We start from the raw sequence: 18274 nt of genomic DNA, 5'->3' as shown, positions 1-18274 counted from the left end.
TCTGCTGCCATGGCTTCCCTCTCAACCCTCCATCTCCCTTGGACTACAAGTTCCTTCAAGGCAGGGAATGTCTTAGTGACCTTGAATTCTCAGTAATTGCCAAGTGAAGGCATGGGGTAGGAGCCAATCAATGTCAGAAGAAATGTCTACATGTACAGATTTACAGGAAGACCCTCCTAGCTTTACCAGGTGCCCCTCTCAAGGACAGAAACCCACCTTCCATCCTATGACTTTCCTTAGCACTGCCCTGAATTCTAGGGGTCAGCTTCCAGGAAAGGGGAGAGGATCCCCTCAAATCACAGCCACACACTCTAATCCAAACTGCCCAGTTCTCAGCCACTTACTAGGAAAGTTTCAGTTGGAAGGAGTCTGCTAGTGCCCTAAACATGCTGGTGAGATGCAGCCCTGTCATGTCAGCACTGGGGCCACTGACCAGCTGACTGCCGAGCTGTCTCCATCTTCCTGCGCTATATATTTTAGGCCAGTCCACCTGGACAAGGATGGAGCTAAGACGGGCATCCTTAGCTTTTGAGGTCCGCCAGGATCCCTCTTGGGCTCAGTCCTTGAGGGAGATGACCATCCATTCATTCAACAAATACTTACTGCACAGCTATTCTGTGCGGCATGTTATGTGTATCTTCCCTGTCCTCGTGTTGCTTATCACCCAAGCCAGGAAGTCTGGATGTAAATGAATAATTGCAATTGTGCTGAGTGTAGCAAAAGGAGAAGTAATCAAAGCCACTTGACAATGAAGACATAAGACATAAGAGAGTGAAGACATTTGACATTATACAGTCAGGACTTGAGTCAAGATAACCCAACTGCTCAGAGCCATGGGTAAAAAGGAAAATTAAAAATTTGACTTTCCTTTCACCTCATCATACAACCACCTATGTTTATAGCAGAAAACATTTATGTAGAGCCAAACTTAAGCCAGGGAGTGCAATATCTGAGATTCAACAAAATCTTGCTCTAGAAACAGATACAAAATGGAATAAGATTGCAAACTGGCAGCCAGTGAGTGACCAGCAAAGTTTGGTTTTTGGTCTTTTTTTTTTTTTTTAATCCACTGATTATGTGGTAAAGTGATGTATCCAGGCAGATACTTTTCTTCCTCAAGATTACAAGTGGTCTTCCCCTTGGCCTACTTCTCTCCTGTAGTTATCCCTAGTTATTCCAGATTCTGCTGCTAAGAGTCAGTCAGTGCTTTGCTACTCAGAGTCTGAGCTTCAGGCTGGTAGCATTGGTGTTACTTGGGAACTCATGAGAGATGCAAAATCACTGGCCCGGCCCCAGACCTACTGCAGCAGAATCTGCAGAGACGTACGAAGCTAGACAGCAGCCTCTGGGGCCCACGACTGCTCCTATGACTCATCCCGCGTCCGTTCTAGAATGCATCAGAAGCATCTGCCCTCTGTCTCAGCATTCATTCTCTGGTGGCTTGTTGTTGTGCGGGGCGGCCTGTGGGGTCTCTGCTCCCGCTCCCCACGTAAGAACGCAGGATATGGCGAGGCCAAAAAGGAACACCCACGGACCCATAGGTAGGGGAATCATACCACTATACTCGCTGGTGGCTGGGTTGGAGAAACAGGAAACAGGAGCCACACAATTCTCAACCCTCACTGTGCCGCTTGCAGGCTCAGCCACCATCTTCTTGCTAACCCCCATTTTTCTCCTAGCCTAGCCACAGCAGTTATATTAGTGGCCAATGGCTCACTGTTACAGCTGATGGCCAACTAGCCACAGCTGATGGCCATCCAATCACAGTTGATGGCCATTTACTACCTGAGCCAGCACCTTTCTATGTGAGTCCGAGAGCCTGGAAACTGCTCTCTGGGGCTCTGCCCCCACACTTGTCACACTCTCCTTGTTTCCTTTTCTGTTGACAATGGGATAACCTGGAGTTTGGGCTCCAAGGCCAAAGGTAATTAACTGTGTGACTTTAAGCCAACCAGCCCCTTACCCCCTCTGAGCTTTTATTTTCTTATAGACAAACCTGCGAAAATAACCATACGGTGGTTATACAGACTGAGTGAGATAAAGAAGGTGGGAGCAGAAAGATCTCACATGTTGTGATGAAATGGTTAAATTAAACCAGTGGATTGCAAACGAGAATCACCTGGAGAGCTTTCATGACTCCCCACCCCAGAGACTGATTTAATTGGCCTTGGGTAGGTCCTGGGCATGAGTTTTTCAAATCGCTCCACGTGAGTCTACTCAGTTGAGGCCACTGGTATAGTAGCAGGTCAGTGAGGGGTCCATTTTCATCTGAAACTTTGAGTAAGAGGCAATTCTTTTTTTCCCTTTCTTCCCCCCACCCCCCACCCTCGTTCAAGCCTTTGTTTCTCAGCAGCAGGACAAAGCTCCCTGGCCCCTACTGGTATTATGAGCCTTGCGCTCCCCTCAGCTGAGGCAGTCAGTCGCCAGCTCATGGCAGTTCAGCTGCCAGCCACTCACGCTGGCGGCCACTCACGCTGGCCTACCGCAGCACACAGCAGCCCATGGCAGCCTCTGGCTGCTCTCGGCAGCCCAGCTCCAGGGAGAGCCGTTGTTCACAATCTTAGCTGTAGAGGGCGCAGCTCACTGGCCCATGTGGGAATCGAACCGGCGACCTAGGCATTAGGAGCATGGCACTCCAACCACCTGAGCCACCAGGCCGGCCGGCAGGTCTTAATAAGTAAATAATGGTTTTAAATGGGCCCACCGTCACCAAGGTGTAGAAAGAGTGACTTTCCTGCAGGGGGAGGACACAGCCCTTAGCAGAGGGTTTTATGTGGCTGCCACATCACTCCTGGGCAAAGAGTGAGCACAACTAGAGAGTGATAGATCCCTGGGCTGGGGGTGTGAGGGTGCAAAGGGACCAGAAGTATCCTCTCGTTCGTTCCTACAAGGTAAGGTTCTCATCAATTTCTTACTTAGAAAAACTGGAGGACTGATGTCAATTCCTACTGAATGGCCCCTATTAATTACTTGTATCTAAGTGTATAGAGCAACTATCTGTCGTTCCCTGAGCAGATCCCAGGCTCAAGTCCCCGTCAGTCTTCCATTTTCCTAGGTGGAACAACCCCTTGATAATCGTTATGTGTCGCTATCCATGCCAGATAGACCTGGCTTGATCTCGACGATCATGGTTCAGGTAAAACCTTTTGGAATTTGATCTTAATAAGAGCGGTTTCTATCTGGATGAAGTAATGTGTTCATTGACTATGTATTGATTACCAGAGAGCTGAGCTAGGCACTTGTACATGTGATGTCTCATTTTATACTCACAGTGTTCCTTCCTGTAGGTATTATCATACCCACTTTTTCAGATGTGGAATCTGAAGCTTAGATTTAGTAAGTCACCTCTGTAAGTCACCTCTGGTCACTGCAGCCAATATGCTGCAGGCCTGGATTCCCCTCTATGTCCTATGCTGTTTCTACCATATCTACAGTGTTATAGACATGTAACATATTATAGTAATACACACTTATATCTTTTGGGATGTATTGTGAAGGTTTTCTAGAGCCTTGGTGCTCAAAGTGTGTTCTGTGGACCAGCAGTGTTGGCATGACCTGGGAGCTTATTAGCAATGCAGGGTCTCAGCCCCTACCTTAGACCTGCTGAGTCAGAAGTTATATTTTAACAAGATCTCCTCCCAGAAATAACTTCACATTGGGGAAATTAGGGAGATCGTGGATTTTAAACCATGTATAACCACTGTCTCTGCCAAACAATTAATAGGCATATATGTGTATGTGTAAAACGAGAGTATTCACACACATATGGGAAATCTTATACAAATCCTAAATAATATTTATGAGAAATAACACTTGTTGGGGCCGGTAACGATACAATTTTTGATTCTCCTAGACATGCCCTAATAGATATAGGTTATAAATGACAGCTTTTGACTAATAAACTCTTTTATATGCAGACAGCAAACGAGACAAGTGAAAAGAGACAACGCCAGGAGCACGCCACCAGCAATTACATCTCTGGCTCCAGCAAGCCTTTTCACAAGGGCCTTTTTTCTTCCCTCTCAGTGGGCCCTGATAGACTTTCCAATTATGTGCTACCAGTGTTTGTCATTTTATTAATTAAAGTCCTGTATGTAAAGCAGAAGCAGCATTGTGGCTAGGCCTAATGCTATTATATCTCTCATGGCCCTTTCCTCCTCCAGAGGTAATTACTGCAATTTTATGTGTAGAATGTGCCCCGTGTTTGCTATGCATACCTCGTGGCAACTTCACAACAATCTCTTGAGCCCATAAAAAAAAAAAATATCAGCAGGGAATTTAGGCTGAAGTTGGACAAAAGAGAATCAAAGGTGTCAAATAATGTCCATTCTGCATGCAACACCCCCAAATGTAGGACATGATATGTGGGGGGGAGGTGCTGTTTGTCCTTGAATTTCTGATGGGCTGCATGAATTACCATAGTAGAGACAAACCCAAAGATGGGAACTCTAGTGTATATTTCACTTCCACAAAAGGGAATGTTTTCTAATAGACAGAGCTGCTCAAAGATGAGCTTGCTTGAGGTGGGTGGTGGGTACTCCCCAGATATTCTGCACATCCAGTTGCTGCTGGATAGCCAGGCTTGGGGTTGTTGCCAGGGACATGAAACCATTGGATGGAGAGTAAGGATCCTAACTGGCCTAAGATGTCACAGGGCTGTGATTCTGGGTGTGAACTTGTAATTTTAAGAGTTCCTTGGTTTCAACATGGTCTCTTCTTTAACTGAGAGTATTGACTCACTGCAAAAACCAGTGTTTTTGTACACCATCTCCTAATTCACCTGGAACAAATAAACACCAACTCTCTAGGTATAAAGCGCCTAATGAAAAATCAACTCAACACAGCAAGAAGCAGGCCAGATGCAGACTTCTGATAACAAGCAAATCAAATAGCTGGCAAATACTTGCAATTATGAAGGCTTAAGAAATGCTGGATTCCTGACCAGGTAAGAGAGTTAAAAGATTGAGATGCTTTCTGAAAATAGCACCCCACGTCTTCTTCTTTCTGAGGCATCACCTCGAAGCCAGAGCACACCCAGCCAGGGATATCCACATGCCCCCTTTGTGAAAACACAGCAAGGAAACATGAGTGCTTTGTGTAAAAATAATAACCGCGGGATCCCCGACTGGTGAGGTTATGGAGTTACACATACCTTTTCCCTTCTTTGGTTTTTTCTAAAGTTTTTACAATGCACATCTGTTACTTTTGATAACTAGAACAAAAACAATAAAAGAAATTGAGGGCGTGTATCTATTAAAAGGATGTTTATGAAGAATGATACTGATACAGGAAAATACAATATTAAGTAGAGAAAGAAGACACAAAATACTTATGTGGTGTGATACTCAATGTAGAAACTCTGTATCTATCACTCCGCTCAAATCTACGTTCATCTGTCTGGAAGGAAATGTGCCACTGTTGTCACAGGGGTCTATCTTTGGGGAGTAAGACTGTGGGCAATTTCAATTTTCTACACACTTTCCTGTATTTTCCTAATGTTCTATAATAAACATAGAGCACTTTTGTAATCAGAAGAAACAATAAACTATATTAAAAGAAGCAGCGAGGGAGGATTCCAATGTTGCTGGAAAGTGGAAAATGAGAGTGATATCGTTTTGCCCACTTCAGGGAGGGGCAGGTTCTCTCTCCTGAATGGCGAGGAAGCCCAAGGAAGGTGGAAACCTCAGGGGAATGCGGTGGGGTCATGCTGAGGACAGAACCGGGGCTTTGAAATCAGAGAGAGCGGTCCTGTCTTTATAGATGATGTCCTATCTCAGGTCCCTAGTCTTTATTTGTAAAATGGGGCCAATAGTACTGTCCTTATAGAGTTACTGGGAGACTTTCACAGACTATGTGAGCCCAGTGCCCTGCTCACCAAATACTTTGGCTCAGTATTAGTTCTTTTCTTCTGTATTGGAAAGAACAGGCAGGGAACTCCATGTTAGAGAGAAAGGGCTCACAAAAAACAATAGGAAAGGGGCTCAGTTGGTTAGAGCGCGAGCTCTGAACAGCAAGGTTGCCGGTTCAATTCCCACATGCGATGGTGGGCTGCGCCCCTGCAACTAAGACTGACAACAGCGACTGGACTTGGAGCTGAGCTGCGCCCTCCACAACTAGATTGAAGGACAACGACTTGGAGCTGATGCGCCCTGGAGAAACTCACTGTTCCCCAATATTCCCCAAGAAAAAAAATTAAAAAACAAAACAAAACAAAAAAACAATAGGAGAGGGTGAAGGATGCTATATTAAACATTTCAGGCCAGTGTTTTATCTTCCAGGTTCCCCAGAGAATTATCTTTCCAGTCTTATGGGAAGAAAAAGATATTTTCTTCTGAGTTACATTGTAATGGTGTGATCCTGGGCAAACAGCCTCCTCTGTGCCTCAGTTTCTCTGTGTGTCATGGGGATGGTGCTGTAAAATAGCTTTGTAATCCTCTGACTGGGGTACAGGATGGACTCTATGCAATGAAACTCCCATAACTTTTACGGACAGCCCAGGAGTGTCTGCAGGGACACAGGCACCTGGGAAGCATTTATTCTTTGACAGCTGAGGAGAGTCTGTGCTTTCAACAGGGCAACAGGGTGTGCTCCTGTACCTGGGTGCCTTGAATATGTTATAACAATCACCAGCGGGAGCCACGAAGGTCCACAGTAACTTGTGGATTTTGAAGGGGACCCACATCTCTGCTAAGTGCCCAGGAGGATTTTATTCACACCCATGAGCCTTGACAGTAATTCTTCATTTGTCTCATCATGTAATGGCAGGGGTATTAATTTTGAATGGCTCAAACGTTTTACATTAATTATGTCCAACCACAATTACAATTGTTGTTGATTACTTGAGCCCATTAGCATCAACTATATCACAGTACGTGGTGACAGAATGCTAGGATCCAGCAGCTTCCCAGGTTTAGGTATTGAGGTAAGACTGCTTTTGGCTCAGAAATCTCAGTAGGGCCACACTTGTTGGATCTTTGAGAATCAATGAGGAGTCTCCTCGTGAACTCTTATCCTGGACCGGTGTCATGCTCACAATTGAGGGGCTGCCCAATTAATTAACCGTTGATTAAGTGGGTTCATTGGGCACAACCTCCTGGTGCTAATGCTAGGCTCTGTGCAAAATACTGCTCCCACCCTGCCTGCATGTTGCCAATTGACCCAGAGGAGAAAGAAGAACACACACAACATCTGAATTTATGGTGGCGGTGACTTCTTCACGCCTGTGCAAAGTAAGAAGAGGGATGGTAATAATAATTGCTGTCATCAAAAGTATGGTAGAGATTACAAAGAGTTTTCACATTTTTATTTGATCCTTGCAACAGCCTCACGCAGCACGTAAAACAGGTATTTTTTTTATCCCCAGTTAGAGGGTGTGACTCGCTTGCGGTCTGACGGCTCATAAGTGGCAGAGCTGGGATTCAAACTCAGGGGACTTAAGTCAAGTTCAGTGAGCTTCGCTCGTGTGCAGAGTTGACTTTGGAGTTGGACAGTCCTCATTTGAATCTTTGCTCTGCCGCTTACAACAGTGTGATCTTTGGCAAGTCATTTAGGCTAAGCCGCAGGTTCTGCATCAGTAAAGGGGGGTAACAAGCCCTCACAGGTCTGTTCTGGTAAAGAGATAAAGCAAGTGGAAGGCTTAGCACAGCGCCAGCCACACAGTAAGGGATCCATAGTTCAAAAATACTCCCTAAGTCGGCTTAACAGTTGTGAGGTGTTCCTTCCCTCAGCTCCCAACTAAGGGAAGGTTTCTTTCTCCTAGGAGTGCAAAGAGTTAGGGCGTTTGAGGGCTCTTGTTAAGAATTTTGGCTTGCTTTTTAATGTAATGCAACTGAGTGGTCCATATGTAACCTGGAGACCAGAACCTGTCATACTGAAAATCAGTATTCTTAACTTTTCTGCTGAATAAACACCCTAAAGAAATCCTAGATTCTTGCAGTCCGTCTCCAGCATGGCTGGCCACATGTCGGTTTGAAATGAGTACTTCTTGGCTCACTGTTTGACAGAGGACCCCTTCCTCCAGGCACCTGCGTGCCCATCCAACTCGGCCACATTCCATGCTGCCTCTCTGGTCCAGGCCCTGCAGTTGCCCACCTTTCTCAGACTTGCCTCAGGGGTCAGCATCACCCCAAGGGAGCCAAAGGGGCACTGTGCTTAACGCTGGGCCCATCATTATGTCCTCCCGGGCAGAGAGTGGACAACCCAGCTGGATGTCACATAGATAGCATGGAGTCCTGCCACTGGTTCTTAGAAGGTTCCCAAAGCAGGAAGAGGAGTGGTGCGGAGAACAGAATGTGAAAACAAACCCTGGCAAGTCTAGCTGGATTTGCTTTTAATTGAGGCAAACACTGAGGCCTGGAGCTGTCCAAAGGTGAGCTGGAATCAGTGAGCATTCTGTCCCTGCAGTGGATGTTATAGCATTAGATGAGGTGGGGTTAGATGCCCAGTCCCCAAATACCTGGCTCAGCGCGCTCAGGCTTGTGGGAGGATAGCTGGGGATGATGTTACCCTGGAACCCCCTCGCTTGGGTCCCTAACTATTTACGAAGAGTGTTGGTTTCTACAGCCACTACATGGTGTTTATGCAGCACTGCTTGGCCACACAAGGCACAGGCTGCTCCCAGGTGGGCCCTGGAAGGGACTGGCCTGTTCTACTGGTAAGCATTCGGCCGAGACACAGGGAGGATGGGTGAGTGGGGAGAGGAGAAGGGGGAGGTTTCCTTCTTCCCGAGATGGGCACATATTCTTTGCAGAAGGTAGAATGGATCCAGGAAATGACAATCTTATTTAGGATTGAGCCCATAAGGCCTCTCGGATTAGCTCCTCCTTCCTGATTCGCTAAAACAAGTGAGAGCACGTGAGGCTAAGAATAAGGGACACACAAGGCACAAATAACATTTGGGACCTGTATTTGAGCAGCAAGGTCCCCGCAGGTGCCCAGGAATTAGACCCAGTGACTAGTCCTGGCCTGAGAGACTAAGTGAATAACTAATGTGTTACAAAATAGGTAGGTAATTCCTTCCTGCCTCCAGAGATGCCGGATTTATGGTGAGGCGGGGTGGTTCTGGATCAGGTGAGAGTGATGCCAATCCGGAGGGATGTTTTTGTGGCCCTTATTGACTCCCCCAAAGCTGAGGAGGTACTGTGTGTCGCCAACAGGGGCAGAGCATTGTGATGGAGCGTGAAGCTCAGCATCACAAGGTCTGGGTTTGAGCTTGATTTTGTACTTACGGGCTGTGGGTCTCTGGGTACATTTCATTCCTACCTGCTGAGATGGGCTGCTCCTACCACCTGGGCAGCCTGCACGTTCCCCAACCCAGATCATGCATGGGGTACCCCTGACACATCAGATCTGCTCCAGACATGAGCCGAATAGAATATTCCAGCTCATCCCCCAAATCCTCTTGTCGAGGGTTGGTGGGGGCTGATAAAGGAAGCGTGCTTCTGCTTTTGTTTTTCCTCTACCTCAAGCCATCCTATAATATAATACTAATTATTAAGCTTATGCTCCTTTTCTTACCTTTCCATGGGGGATTTCGCCATTGAATTTAATATACATTTAAAACACAGCAGTCAGAACAAATGCTCTTTTCTTCCTGTCTGAACATCCTATTTGCCCACGGGGAGGGATTGGGACCGGCTTGAACACACCCCATCGACACAGCCATGACTGTCACCTATTCTGCTTCTAAGTTACACCGAGATGTTGGAGAGGCCCCCACCAGCCAAATCCCCGGGACAGGCTGTGCTCTGTGTCCAGCAAGGGTCACCTGCACCCTGAAAAGTCTTACAAAATCAGCCGGAGAGCAATTTGCTGAGACTCGCTGGCCTCCAGCCTTTGGCACGCTGCCTGTCAAGGGGGGGCTTCTTCTCAGTGGGGCTTTGAGCAGGGCTTACTTAACAGATAGCAGGGGGCAGTCCAGATGCCAGCCTCCTCTCCCCTGTCCTGCTGGGCCATTTGCTGCTCTTAATGACACTGAGTGGAGGTCTCCTTTCCTGCAGGCCAGATAGCCCACGCACCACGGAGGAGCCTGCTGGCCGGCCCCCTTCTGCTCTGATCTCAGCAGCTGCCAGTGGCTAATCAAGGCTGACCCTTTATCACCAGAGCTGACATCGGGGGCAGAAAGGTTCGGCTGTGTTCCAGGATCCCAGTGACTGTGTGTAGGGAAAGGACAGCAGTGGCAGGCGCTCTGGTAAGGTCAGGCAACCAGCAGCCTGGGACTGACCTGCCCTCATAGGGCAGGTGGGTCTCCCCACACTTCCTGGGTTCCTTCATTCCTGCAGCTCATAGAAGGAAAGTGCTTCCATGTTTCGGGTGGGGAGTGGGGCGGGTGGTGGGAGAAGAGAATGAGGGAAGCCCACTCTCCCCCACCGCCACCCCCCCCCCCCCCCAGGACATGTTCTGTCTTGAGAACATGGTTTAAAATATTCCAGTCACAGACAGGCTATTCAAATAAAACAGAATTTCAAACCACATGGGGCTTGCTGAGACGTTCAGGCTTCCAGGATGTGTGAAAGGCAGGGGGCGGGGCCGAAACGGCCTCTGCCACTCTCCTGCCCTCTTTGTTACCAGCAGCTGCAATGCTAGACACATCCGAGGGTGTCTCCCAACCAAGGCAATGCGAGCAGGTCTGACAGCAAGCAACACATAAGCCACGCAAAGCTCCCCTTCCCGGTGGCAACCTTAATTATTTGAACTGGAGCTCAGCAAAATAAAAATAAACTAAAATCTGAATACATTGTGGCTTCCCCCACAGGGAATAGCTTGTGGGGAGTAGGGTGGAGGGCAAAAACCTCACAAAAGCTCTCTCTTGTTTGTGGCTGGGCTAGGCAGAGTTCTTTAAATATTCATGTCCCATATGCAGCGCCTGCACCACAGCCAGCCCACGAGAGGTGGCTGGCTCTGGTGACTGGCTCAGGCATCTGAAGGGAGGAGGCCAGAGCTGGCCTGCTTCTGGAGTGCCCTGGAAGCTGGCTGGCACAAAGTCACACCCTGGCTACGTCTCCATCGTTCGTGGGCACCTGACCTGGCTCCATGTGGGCTCGGACGGGTCTCTCCCAGCCCCGTCTGTCTCCACCACTTCTGTCCCCCACGTTGTCATTATTAACTCCTTCTCTGACTCATCCTGCTAAAAGGCAAATTATATTATACTGCACTGTTTGGGCCACAAGTAATGGAGGAAAACTCTCAGCATGGGCTCAGAATAAATTTTGGTCACAATTGGCAATTACACCTCAAGTTTCATCGTGCATCCAAATCACTGAGGGTGGGGTTTGGAAATGCAGATTCTGGGCTTTGCTCAGAGACGTCATTCAGGAGGTCCAGGGTGTGTCCCAAGAATCTGCATTTATTACATTTTCCAAGTGACTGCAACTGGAGAAACATTGAGCTATTAGTTAGCTTGTATCGAGAAATGCATTGAAGGCAAGACCAGTTCCCCTATGGGAATCCATGGATGATTGTGGGGTTTCTTGAGGGAGCATTTTGAGATATTCTGCAATTACTTCAACTCCCTGGAGGTCCCGTGGACCAGGTCTAGCCTGGGTTTAGAGAAGACGCTTGGTGGTAGGCGTCAGCCCTGGCGCTCAGCTTGGCCAGGAGCCTAGGGGTCTGACTGTCTTCGGAGACCTTCACCCCTGGCTCTAGGCAGTGTCCCCCGTTCTGCACTCGGGCCCCACAGCCCACTGAGGTCCCTTTAGGAGTTCAAAGGCCCCCAGTTAACCTCACACAGTCTCACATGGCAATGCAACATCCTTGTCCCTGTCACCGACGTTCAGCCAACCTGAGAAGGAAATCAACTTCCTGCTTTCTGCATTCAGATTTGTATAACATAAACGGCAGGGCTTACAAACCTAGAAATGCATATTTCTACTTTGGTTATTTATTTTTCCGACGAAAACATTTCTCCCAACATTGGGAATTCAAAGACCCATCAGTATTAGATGAATGGTCTGAAAACCTGAATGTGAAATAACTGTGAGCTGGAGAGTCGAACAGACTCACTGCCTCCCCTTCATTATTCCTGCCGAGTGAAGTTCTGGAAAAGGGCAGGAAATAGCAGAAATAGCCCAGAGCAAATCTGACTGGAGGAAAAATAAAACAGGCCAGTAAAACAAAACACCTGTTTAAGCTATTGATCAACCCAAAGGTTATTAGAGAAATGATGAAATGTTAGAAAAATATCATTTTTACCTTGACATTTCTTTTTCTAAAACCAGACTCATATTCAATTCAGTGAAAAGTAAATTTAAAGATCAAATGCTTTTAAGGATCCCTCTCACCTCTCAGGTGGGCCACCTCTCCTCATTTAGATCTCCTCTTAAGGAGCCTTCCTCTCAAGTGGCTGCTCTGAAGCACCTGAGAAATATCAACATGACTGTAACTCTACCATCTGCATCACATGTGTGGTTTCTCACATTCAGTTTCATGTAACGAATCTATTTATTGAGGCCCTGACTTCTTCCCGAAAGGATTTAAGGTGGCTTACAGAGAGGCATAAAATCTGGTCAGATGACGTAAACTAGAAGAGGGTAAGAAAGACGGGGCAAATGTTGTTAGAAAGTGGAACAGAGAGTGAGGCTGCTACAAACTACACCTCATGAACCCCCACTGGCTTATTAAGAGAGGAGCCTCAGATTTAATTAAAAAAAAATTGAGACGTCTTTTCTATTCTCATTTGTTTTATGTCTGAGTTTTTACTTCACAACAAAAAGCCTGGAGAGTTTGACTGGGCCTGTACCCCTGAGCAGGGAAGCCTGCTTGGTGCGTGGCCGCTGGCCGGAGCCGCAGCGGCAGGGACCCCTACCAGCCGGCGAGGGGAAGCGAAGCTCGTCATTTTCACCATGTCCCTGACTTGAAGGGAAACAAATCGCTCAGAGGGAGCATAGCTATTCCTGAAATGAAGCCAGCGAAGAATTTCTCCTGTGAGTCTCCAGAGAGAGACAAGACTGGCCAAATCTACACTAGGTGTTGGCTTTCTACCATGTGCGAGGCGCCATGGTGGGGGATGCAAAGAAGCAAGGGCATGGCCGGCTCTCCCAGAGTGGAGTCTGACTTTCGGCTGACGTCTTCTTTCTCCTCCCCTTCTCTTTCCGAGTGTTTACACAGGATGCCAGGCACTGCTGGCTAACTATTGCAGTGCTTCCTTGGTGCCAGGGGCTGTGATCAGCCCTTTCCATATATCACTAACCTATTTAATCCTTGCCTCTGTGAGGTAGTCACTCTTATTGCCTCCACTTTCCAGGTGAGGAAACAGAAGCCCTGAGAGGTCATTAATTACACAAACAGATTGTACAACCAGTCAGGGTTGCAACCTGGCTTGGACTCAGGTAGTTGATTCCAGGGGCCACATTGGGGTCTAAGCATACTTCTTGGTCCCTAGAGAATAGGACATGGCACAAAGGGCCCCACTGTCCTCCCTCCAGGAGAACAACCAGCCTCACCAGCCCGGCTACTTGGCTCGTCTGGTTGAGTTCGTCTGGAAGTGCTGAGGTGCAAGGTGGGAGAAGTCAGAGAATGAGAGGAACACTGAGACTTGCCTCGCATGGAGAATTCTTCATCGGTGCGGGAAACGTAGCGCTGGTCACCGTAGCACTTTCCGAGGCAGGGACCTCAGTGGTGTTGAGCAACAGGGCGTGGCCTGGGGCAGAGAGAAAACAAGTAAAAAATGTACAGTCGTCCTGCACTGAAGGTCCCTGGGGGGCAGAGTTAAGAGTGCAGGGTTAATGGGAACAATCTTCTCTAGCCTCAGGACATCTTTGCGGTCATGGCTCTCTGCTACCTCCAATGGACGACACAGCCTACTGTCCCTGTCAACAAGCTTGGCTCATTCCAAACGGCCTGTTATGTCCGAGCACCATACACCTGTGTCACTGCATCTCTGTTTTCCCAAAGTCACCAGCTTTAGCCCATAGCCCAGGAGCAGCCTGAGCACACTGGTCTTCCCTGGCCCCACTGCTCCTCATTTCCAGTCTTGCCAGTGCTTTGCCCACCTTCACTCTGCAACCTTCACTCTTTTCTCCCCTTCTGGAGCCCAGGTCATGCTGTGCTGCAGGCCCTGACCAGGAAGACTCATTTCTTGTGTTTTCTAAGCACTGACCTGCCCGAAAACTTGGGAGAACATGAGCTCCAACCCCACGTGGTGGTGGGAGAAGCATCTGTAAACCACCAGGAACTGCAGGCATTTTGTAGATGGTCAGTGCTATGGACACGGGTGCCAGAGTGAGCCCACAACTTTTTAGACACCCCTCAGAACCCCAAGCAGAACTTTAGTCATTCATTTCTACTTTTCTCTACCTCTTAGCAAAATCTGTTACTGAGTTACTACCAAGTAACAAAGTCAGTTGGGTCTGGAGCAGAGTAACCAGGATGGGCCTGAAATCTTAGAAAGCAAGCCGCCCATCCTTGAGGAAGAATCAAGGAGCTGGGGTTATGTGACTGGGGAGAGAAAGGACCTCATACGGCGTGTGGGTCATGGTGGGTGTCTTCAAATATCCGAGGGGCTGCCTCTGTGGGAGAGGCTGTGGTTTCGTTCTGTGGGGCTCCAGGAAACAGAAACCATGGTCAATGAGTAGAACTTATAGATGGTGGAGCTTATCTCAGGTAAGGAAAACTGGTCTGTGATTCAGAACAATCAGCGGAACGGGCAGCTTTAGGAGGCATTAGAGATCTTTGACAGGCGCTGGACACTGATTCACTGTGGTGCTGTCGGGGGACTATTGAACTGAGAGCAGAGCTGTGAAGATCATGTCTGGCTCTGAGCTCCATTTGTCTCCTCTGCCCCTGCAGACAGGGTGCTGAGGATGATGCAGTGTGGGGAGGAGGCTGGGAGGAGAAGCAGGAGCTCTCGGGCCTCCACGCCTGCTGAATGGATCAGCTGTGGGGCAAGGTTCCCAGAGCACAACCTTGAGGCAAGTGACACAGGCCTCCCTGTGCCTCAGCCTCCCCACTCATAAAGAGGGCTACAAGTTTCCTTACCTCTCAATGAGTTATGGGCCTGACACATAGTAGGTCTCAATAAATACTTGTTGAATGAATGGATTCTTATTGTTGCTGTTATTCTTATCTTTCAGACACATCCTTCACCAAGGTTCTCATTTTAAGGAACAAAAGGTGACACCAACATGGGCATGATTTAATCACTCTAAATCCCAGGCAGATCTGAAGAGGAAACTGTGTGGGAGCACCCCACGGCAAGCTTTGGGCAGCCACCTGGCCTTGCCCTGCAGGTGGGGCGAGATCCAGCTGCTCTTGGGTGGTGCCTTACATCTCTCGTCTGGCCAGGTGGGCACCAGGGGGAAGGGAGGAGAGTGGCAGTACCTTGGTGGTTCTGGAACCGGGCCTCCTTGAGGGTCTTGACCTGCCACTGGGGCGTGCGGGGTGAGAGTGTACCTTGGGTCCAGCCACAGAAGCCATCCTCGAAATTGCAGTAAAAACCCGTAGGAAGTTTACCTGCAGGGAGAGCACAGGGACATAGTCATTTCCAGGATGGCTACAAGCAAAATATGCCAAAGTCAAGTAAAATTAGCCACGTGTGACTGAATTATCCTCATTAATCACAGCTCCCAGCCAGACCCTTGATGTCTAATGATACTGAGAAGAACGAAACGAAGCCCCCATCCCTACCTTGTGCCTGTGACAGCTGATGACTTTCTGATCTTGAGAAAATAAAATAGTTATAATAATAATAATAACTCCATAGCAATGGGTATTGTTAACCTAGTTTTATATATAACAAAGCAGAGGCTCAGAAATGTTAAGCAACGTGACCAAGGTCACAGAACCACTGGGTAACCCAGCTGGGACTTGAACTGCTCTTGCACTTCTCGATTCTGTGCTCTTTCCACTGACCCATGAGTGTGACTCCAGGAGAAGTCAACATGTAACTCCCTGGAACCCATTTCCAACGGCTGACCCAATGACAAGAGTGTGGCAGTAGCAGTGATGGTGTTGGTCAGGAGTTGGTGGGTCTCCTTTAAATGAGCCCTGCCTGGAAAGACACATAGCACCCTGAACATTCTGTTTGCCCCCTTTACTTCCCACTCCCCTTGCAGTTATGTGAAGTCACATGAGCCGTTCTGGCCAATGAAATGCGAGTGGCAGTGACATGTGTCTCTTCTGGACTGAGGCTGTGGAAAGCCCTTGTGCGATTCTTCAGTCTCTCTCCCCCTGCTGAAGCGGCCAAGGAGAGCTCTCATTGCTGGGGATGCTGCTGTATGACGGTGGAACCCCTGTCAGTCTGTGTCCCTGAGAGATCCTGTGGAGCAGAGGCCCCTCCTACCCAAACCTTAGTGGACAGGGACCATAAAAGTGATGTTAGGCCCCTGAAACTGGCGATGGTTTATTACTGCAGCATAACCTCGCCTATCCTGACCAAGCAATCCCAGTCACTGGGGCCTCATTATATCATCTGTTGGCTCAGCTTAAAGGACCCCGTTATCCTTTTCTCTGCATCTGACTGACCTCAGGTCCTGTTGAAGAGGCAACAGTCAGCTTTATAGACCATATATTTCCCTGCTGCCCACAGAGGGAGGAGAAAAAGAAACGAGGGTTAGAGAGAGCTCACGGTCCACGTGCTCCAGCTTCCTCATAGAATGGCTGAAGGAAGGCTTCCCGCCCTGAGTGGGCCATTCCAGGCTATTGAGATTGCGCCCAACAGCGTTGGGCCAGGCGGGAGAGGAGCAGCAGGGCTGTGTCTGCACAGGGGAAAGGCACTCTGGCTGGACTCACTGCTCTTGGTGTCCTTCCTCTGTCTCAGCCTTCTTGGCAGCAGCAGGCTAACAAAGAGGGCCCTAACGCTTCCTGGCTGTGACAGCACCTTAGTGAATTATTACTCATTTCCCCCTGATTCTCTGTGCATTTCACACAGAGGAAGAATTATAAATTAAAACAGGCTGTCACTGACTTTGAGCATCTCTTCCCATTTATACCCCCCTGAAGAAATCATTTTCCCTCAAGCCCTGCATGTTCCTCTGATTAAAAATCCAAAAGCTAAGGAGATCTTTCTGTTTTATTTTTTATGCCCCCCTCAAGGGATCCCACATGCACTTCTTCTGCAAAAACTAACTGGTGACCTTCCAGGAAGTGTCCTTTACAAACATGTTCTAACCGGGGACCACAATGGAAGATTCCAGCAGGCGATGAGCTGCTGGTAGAAGGAGGCAGGGTTACGCTAGGGCCTGCACAGCATACCACTCCATCTTTACCCTCTCAGGAGGTGGAGGCAGAGCAGTTATCTTGACTTATGGGTGTTGGGGTCTCAAAAGTCCTGGAATCGGACACCTGGCCTCTAGTCCCAGCCTCACCACTTCCTGCTAGATGACATTAAGCAAGTCACTTCCTTTCTCAGAGCCTCAGTTCCCTCATCTGCAAAATGGGGTAAAATTACAAAAAGTTTCCACACTCTGTCCCTTACTTTCTCCTCAAAACAGCCCTGTGAAAGAGATACCTGTGTATCTCTTTCACAGGGCTGTTTTGAGGAGAAAGTTGAGCAAATATAGGGTGGTGGTGGCATTATGAATTATCCTTCAGACCTGGGTGGGGAACTCATCAGGGGATGTGTTGAAACAGCCAACACCGCTCTGGGGGCACAGACAGGTTCCTGAGCTGCCTGTCTGGAAATGCCTGTGGTAGCTCTGCCTACGCCTTCCACCTGGACAGGAATAAAGAGAGCCATTGGCATTCTGCACCTTCTGGGAAGCCCACCCTTGTTGTAGTTTGGCATAGCATCCAGGGTGAGCTGGAAGTACTTTATTTTTGGCTGATTCCATAAAGGGACAGGAGGTAGGCAAAAATAGGTCAATGGGCAATTTATGGGATAATTAAAACCTTGAAGGGCGGGAGGGGGTGACGAGAGGATTTCTACTACTGCCAGCACATCAGGGCATGTGCTCAGCAAGAGGCCATTCCTGAGGAAGCTGGTGGGTGTGGGCATTAGCACAAAGACCCTTGGTGGATTTGATCAGGTTTTGGGAAATTGCCACTAAGGCCAACTGCTGAGCACAATGTCGGCACACAGGGTTGGGTCTAATGTCACCTCCTCCTCGGACCATCCCTTTCTCCTCTCATTCACCCTGAGCACCTGTGCAGTTGTTGGTACCCTGTAGGATTTCAATACTTAGGTGCTGGATGAAATGGGAGTGGGTTCAGTCCTCTAACCCCTCACCACTCAAAATATGGTCCAGGGACCAGCCATATCTGCATCAGCTGTGAAACTGTTAGCAGTGTGGAATCTCAGGACCCCCACCCCACCCCCACCCTACTGAATCAGAATCTGCAT

At 48.4% G+C, this 18274-nt stretch overlaps 1 protein-coding gene across 1 annotated transcript in view; it reads right to left on the bottom strand.

The window, feature by feature from the left end:
- ALK (ALK receptor tyrosine kinase) overlaps window positions 1-18274 on the bottom strand; it is a 641950-nt gene that overhangs the window by 88317 nt on the left and 535359 nt on the right. Inside the window, exons 7-8 of the mRNA XM_074331841.2 lie at window positions 15316-15447; window positions 13536-13636 (exon numbers count right to left, since the gene is read on the bottom strand). Coding sequence (XP_074187942.2) covers window positions 13536-13636; window positions 15316-15447 — 233 coding nt within the window. The remainder of the gene's footprint in view (window positions 1-13535; window positions 13637-15315; window positions 15448-18274) is intronic.

Source organism: Rhinolophus sinicus, chromosome 2 (genome assembly GCF_057876585.1).
Source record: "Rhinolophus sinicus isolate RSI-liver-muscle chromosome 2, RSI-T2T, whole genome shotgun sequence".
NCBI classification, from domain to species: Eukaryota; Metazoa; Chordata; class Mammalia; order Chiroptera; family Rhinolophidae; genus Rhinolophus; species Rhinolophus sinicus.
Note: the sequence above shows the minus strand (reverse complement) of the source record. Positions and strands in the feature narration are given on the sequence as shown.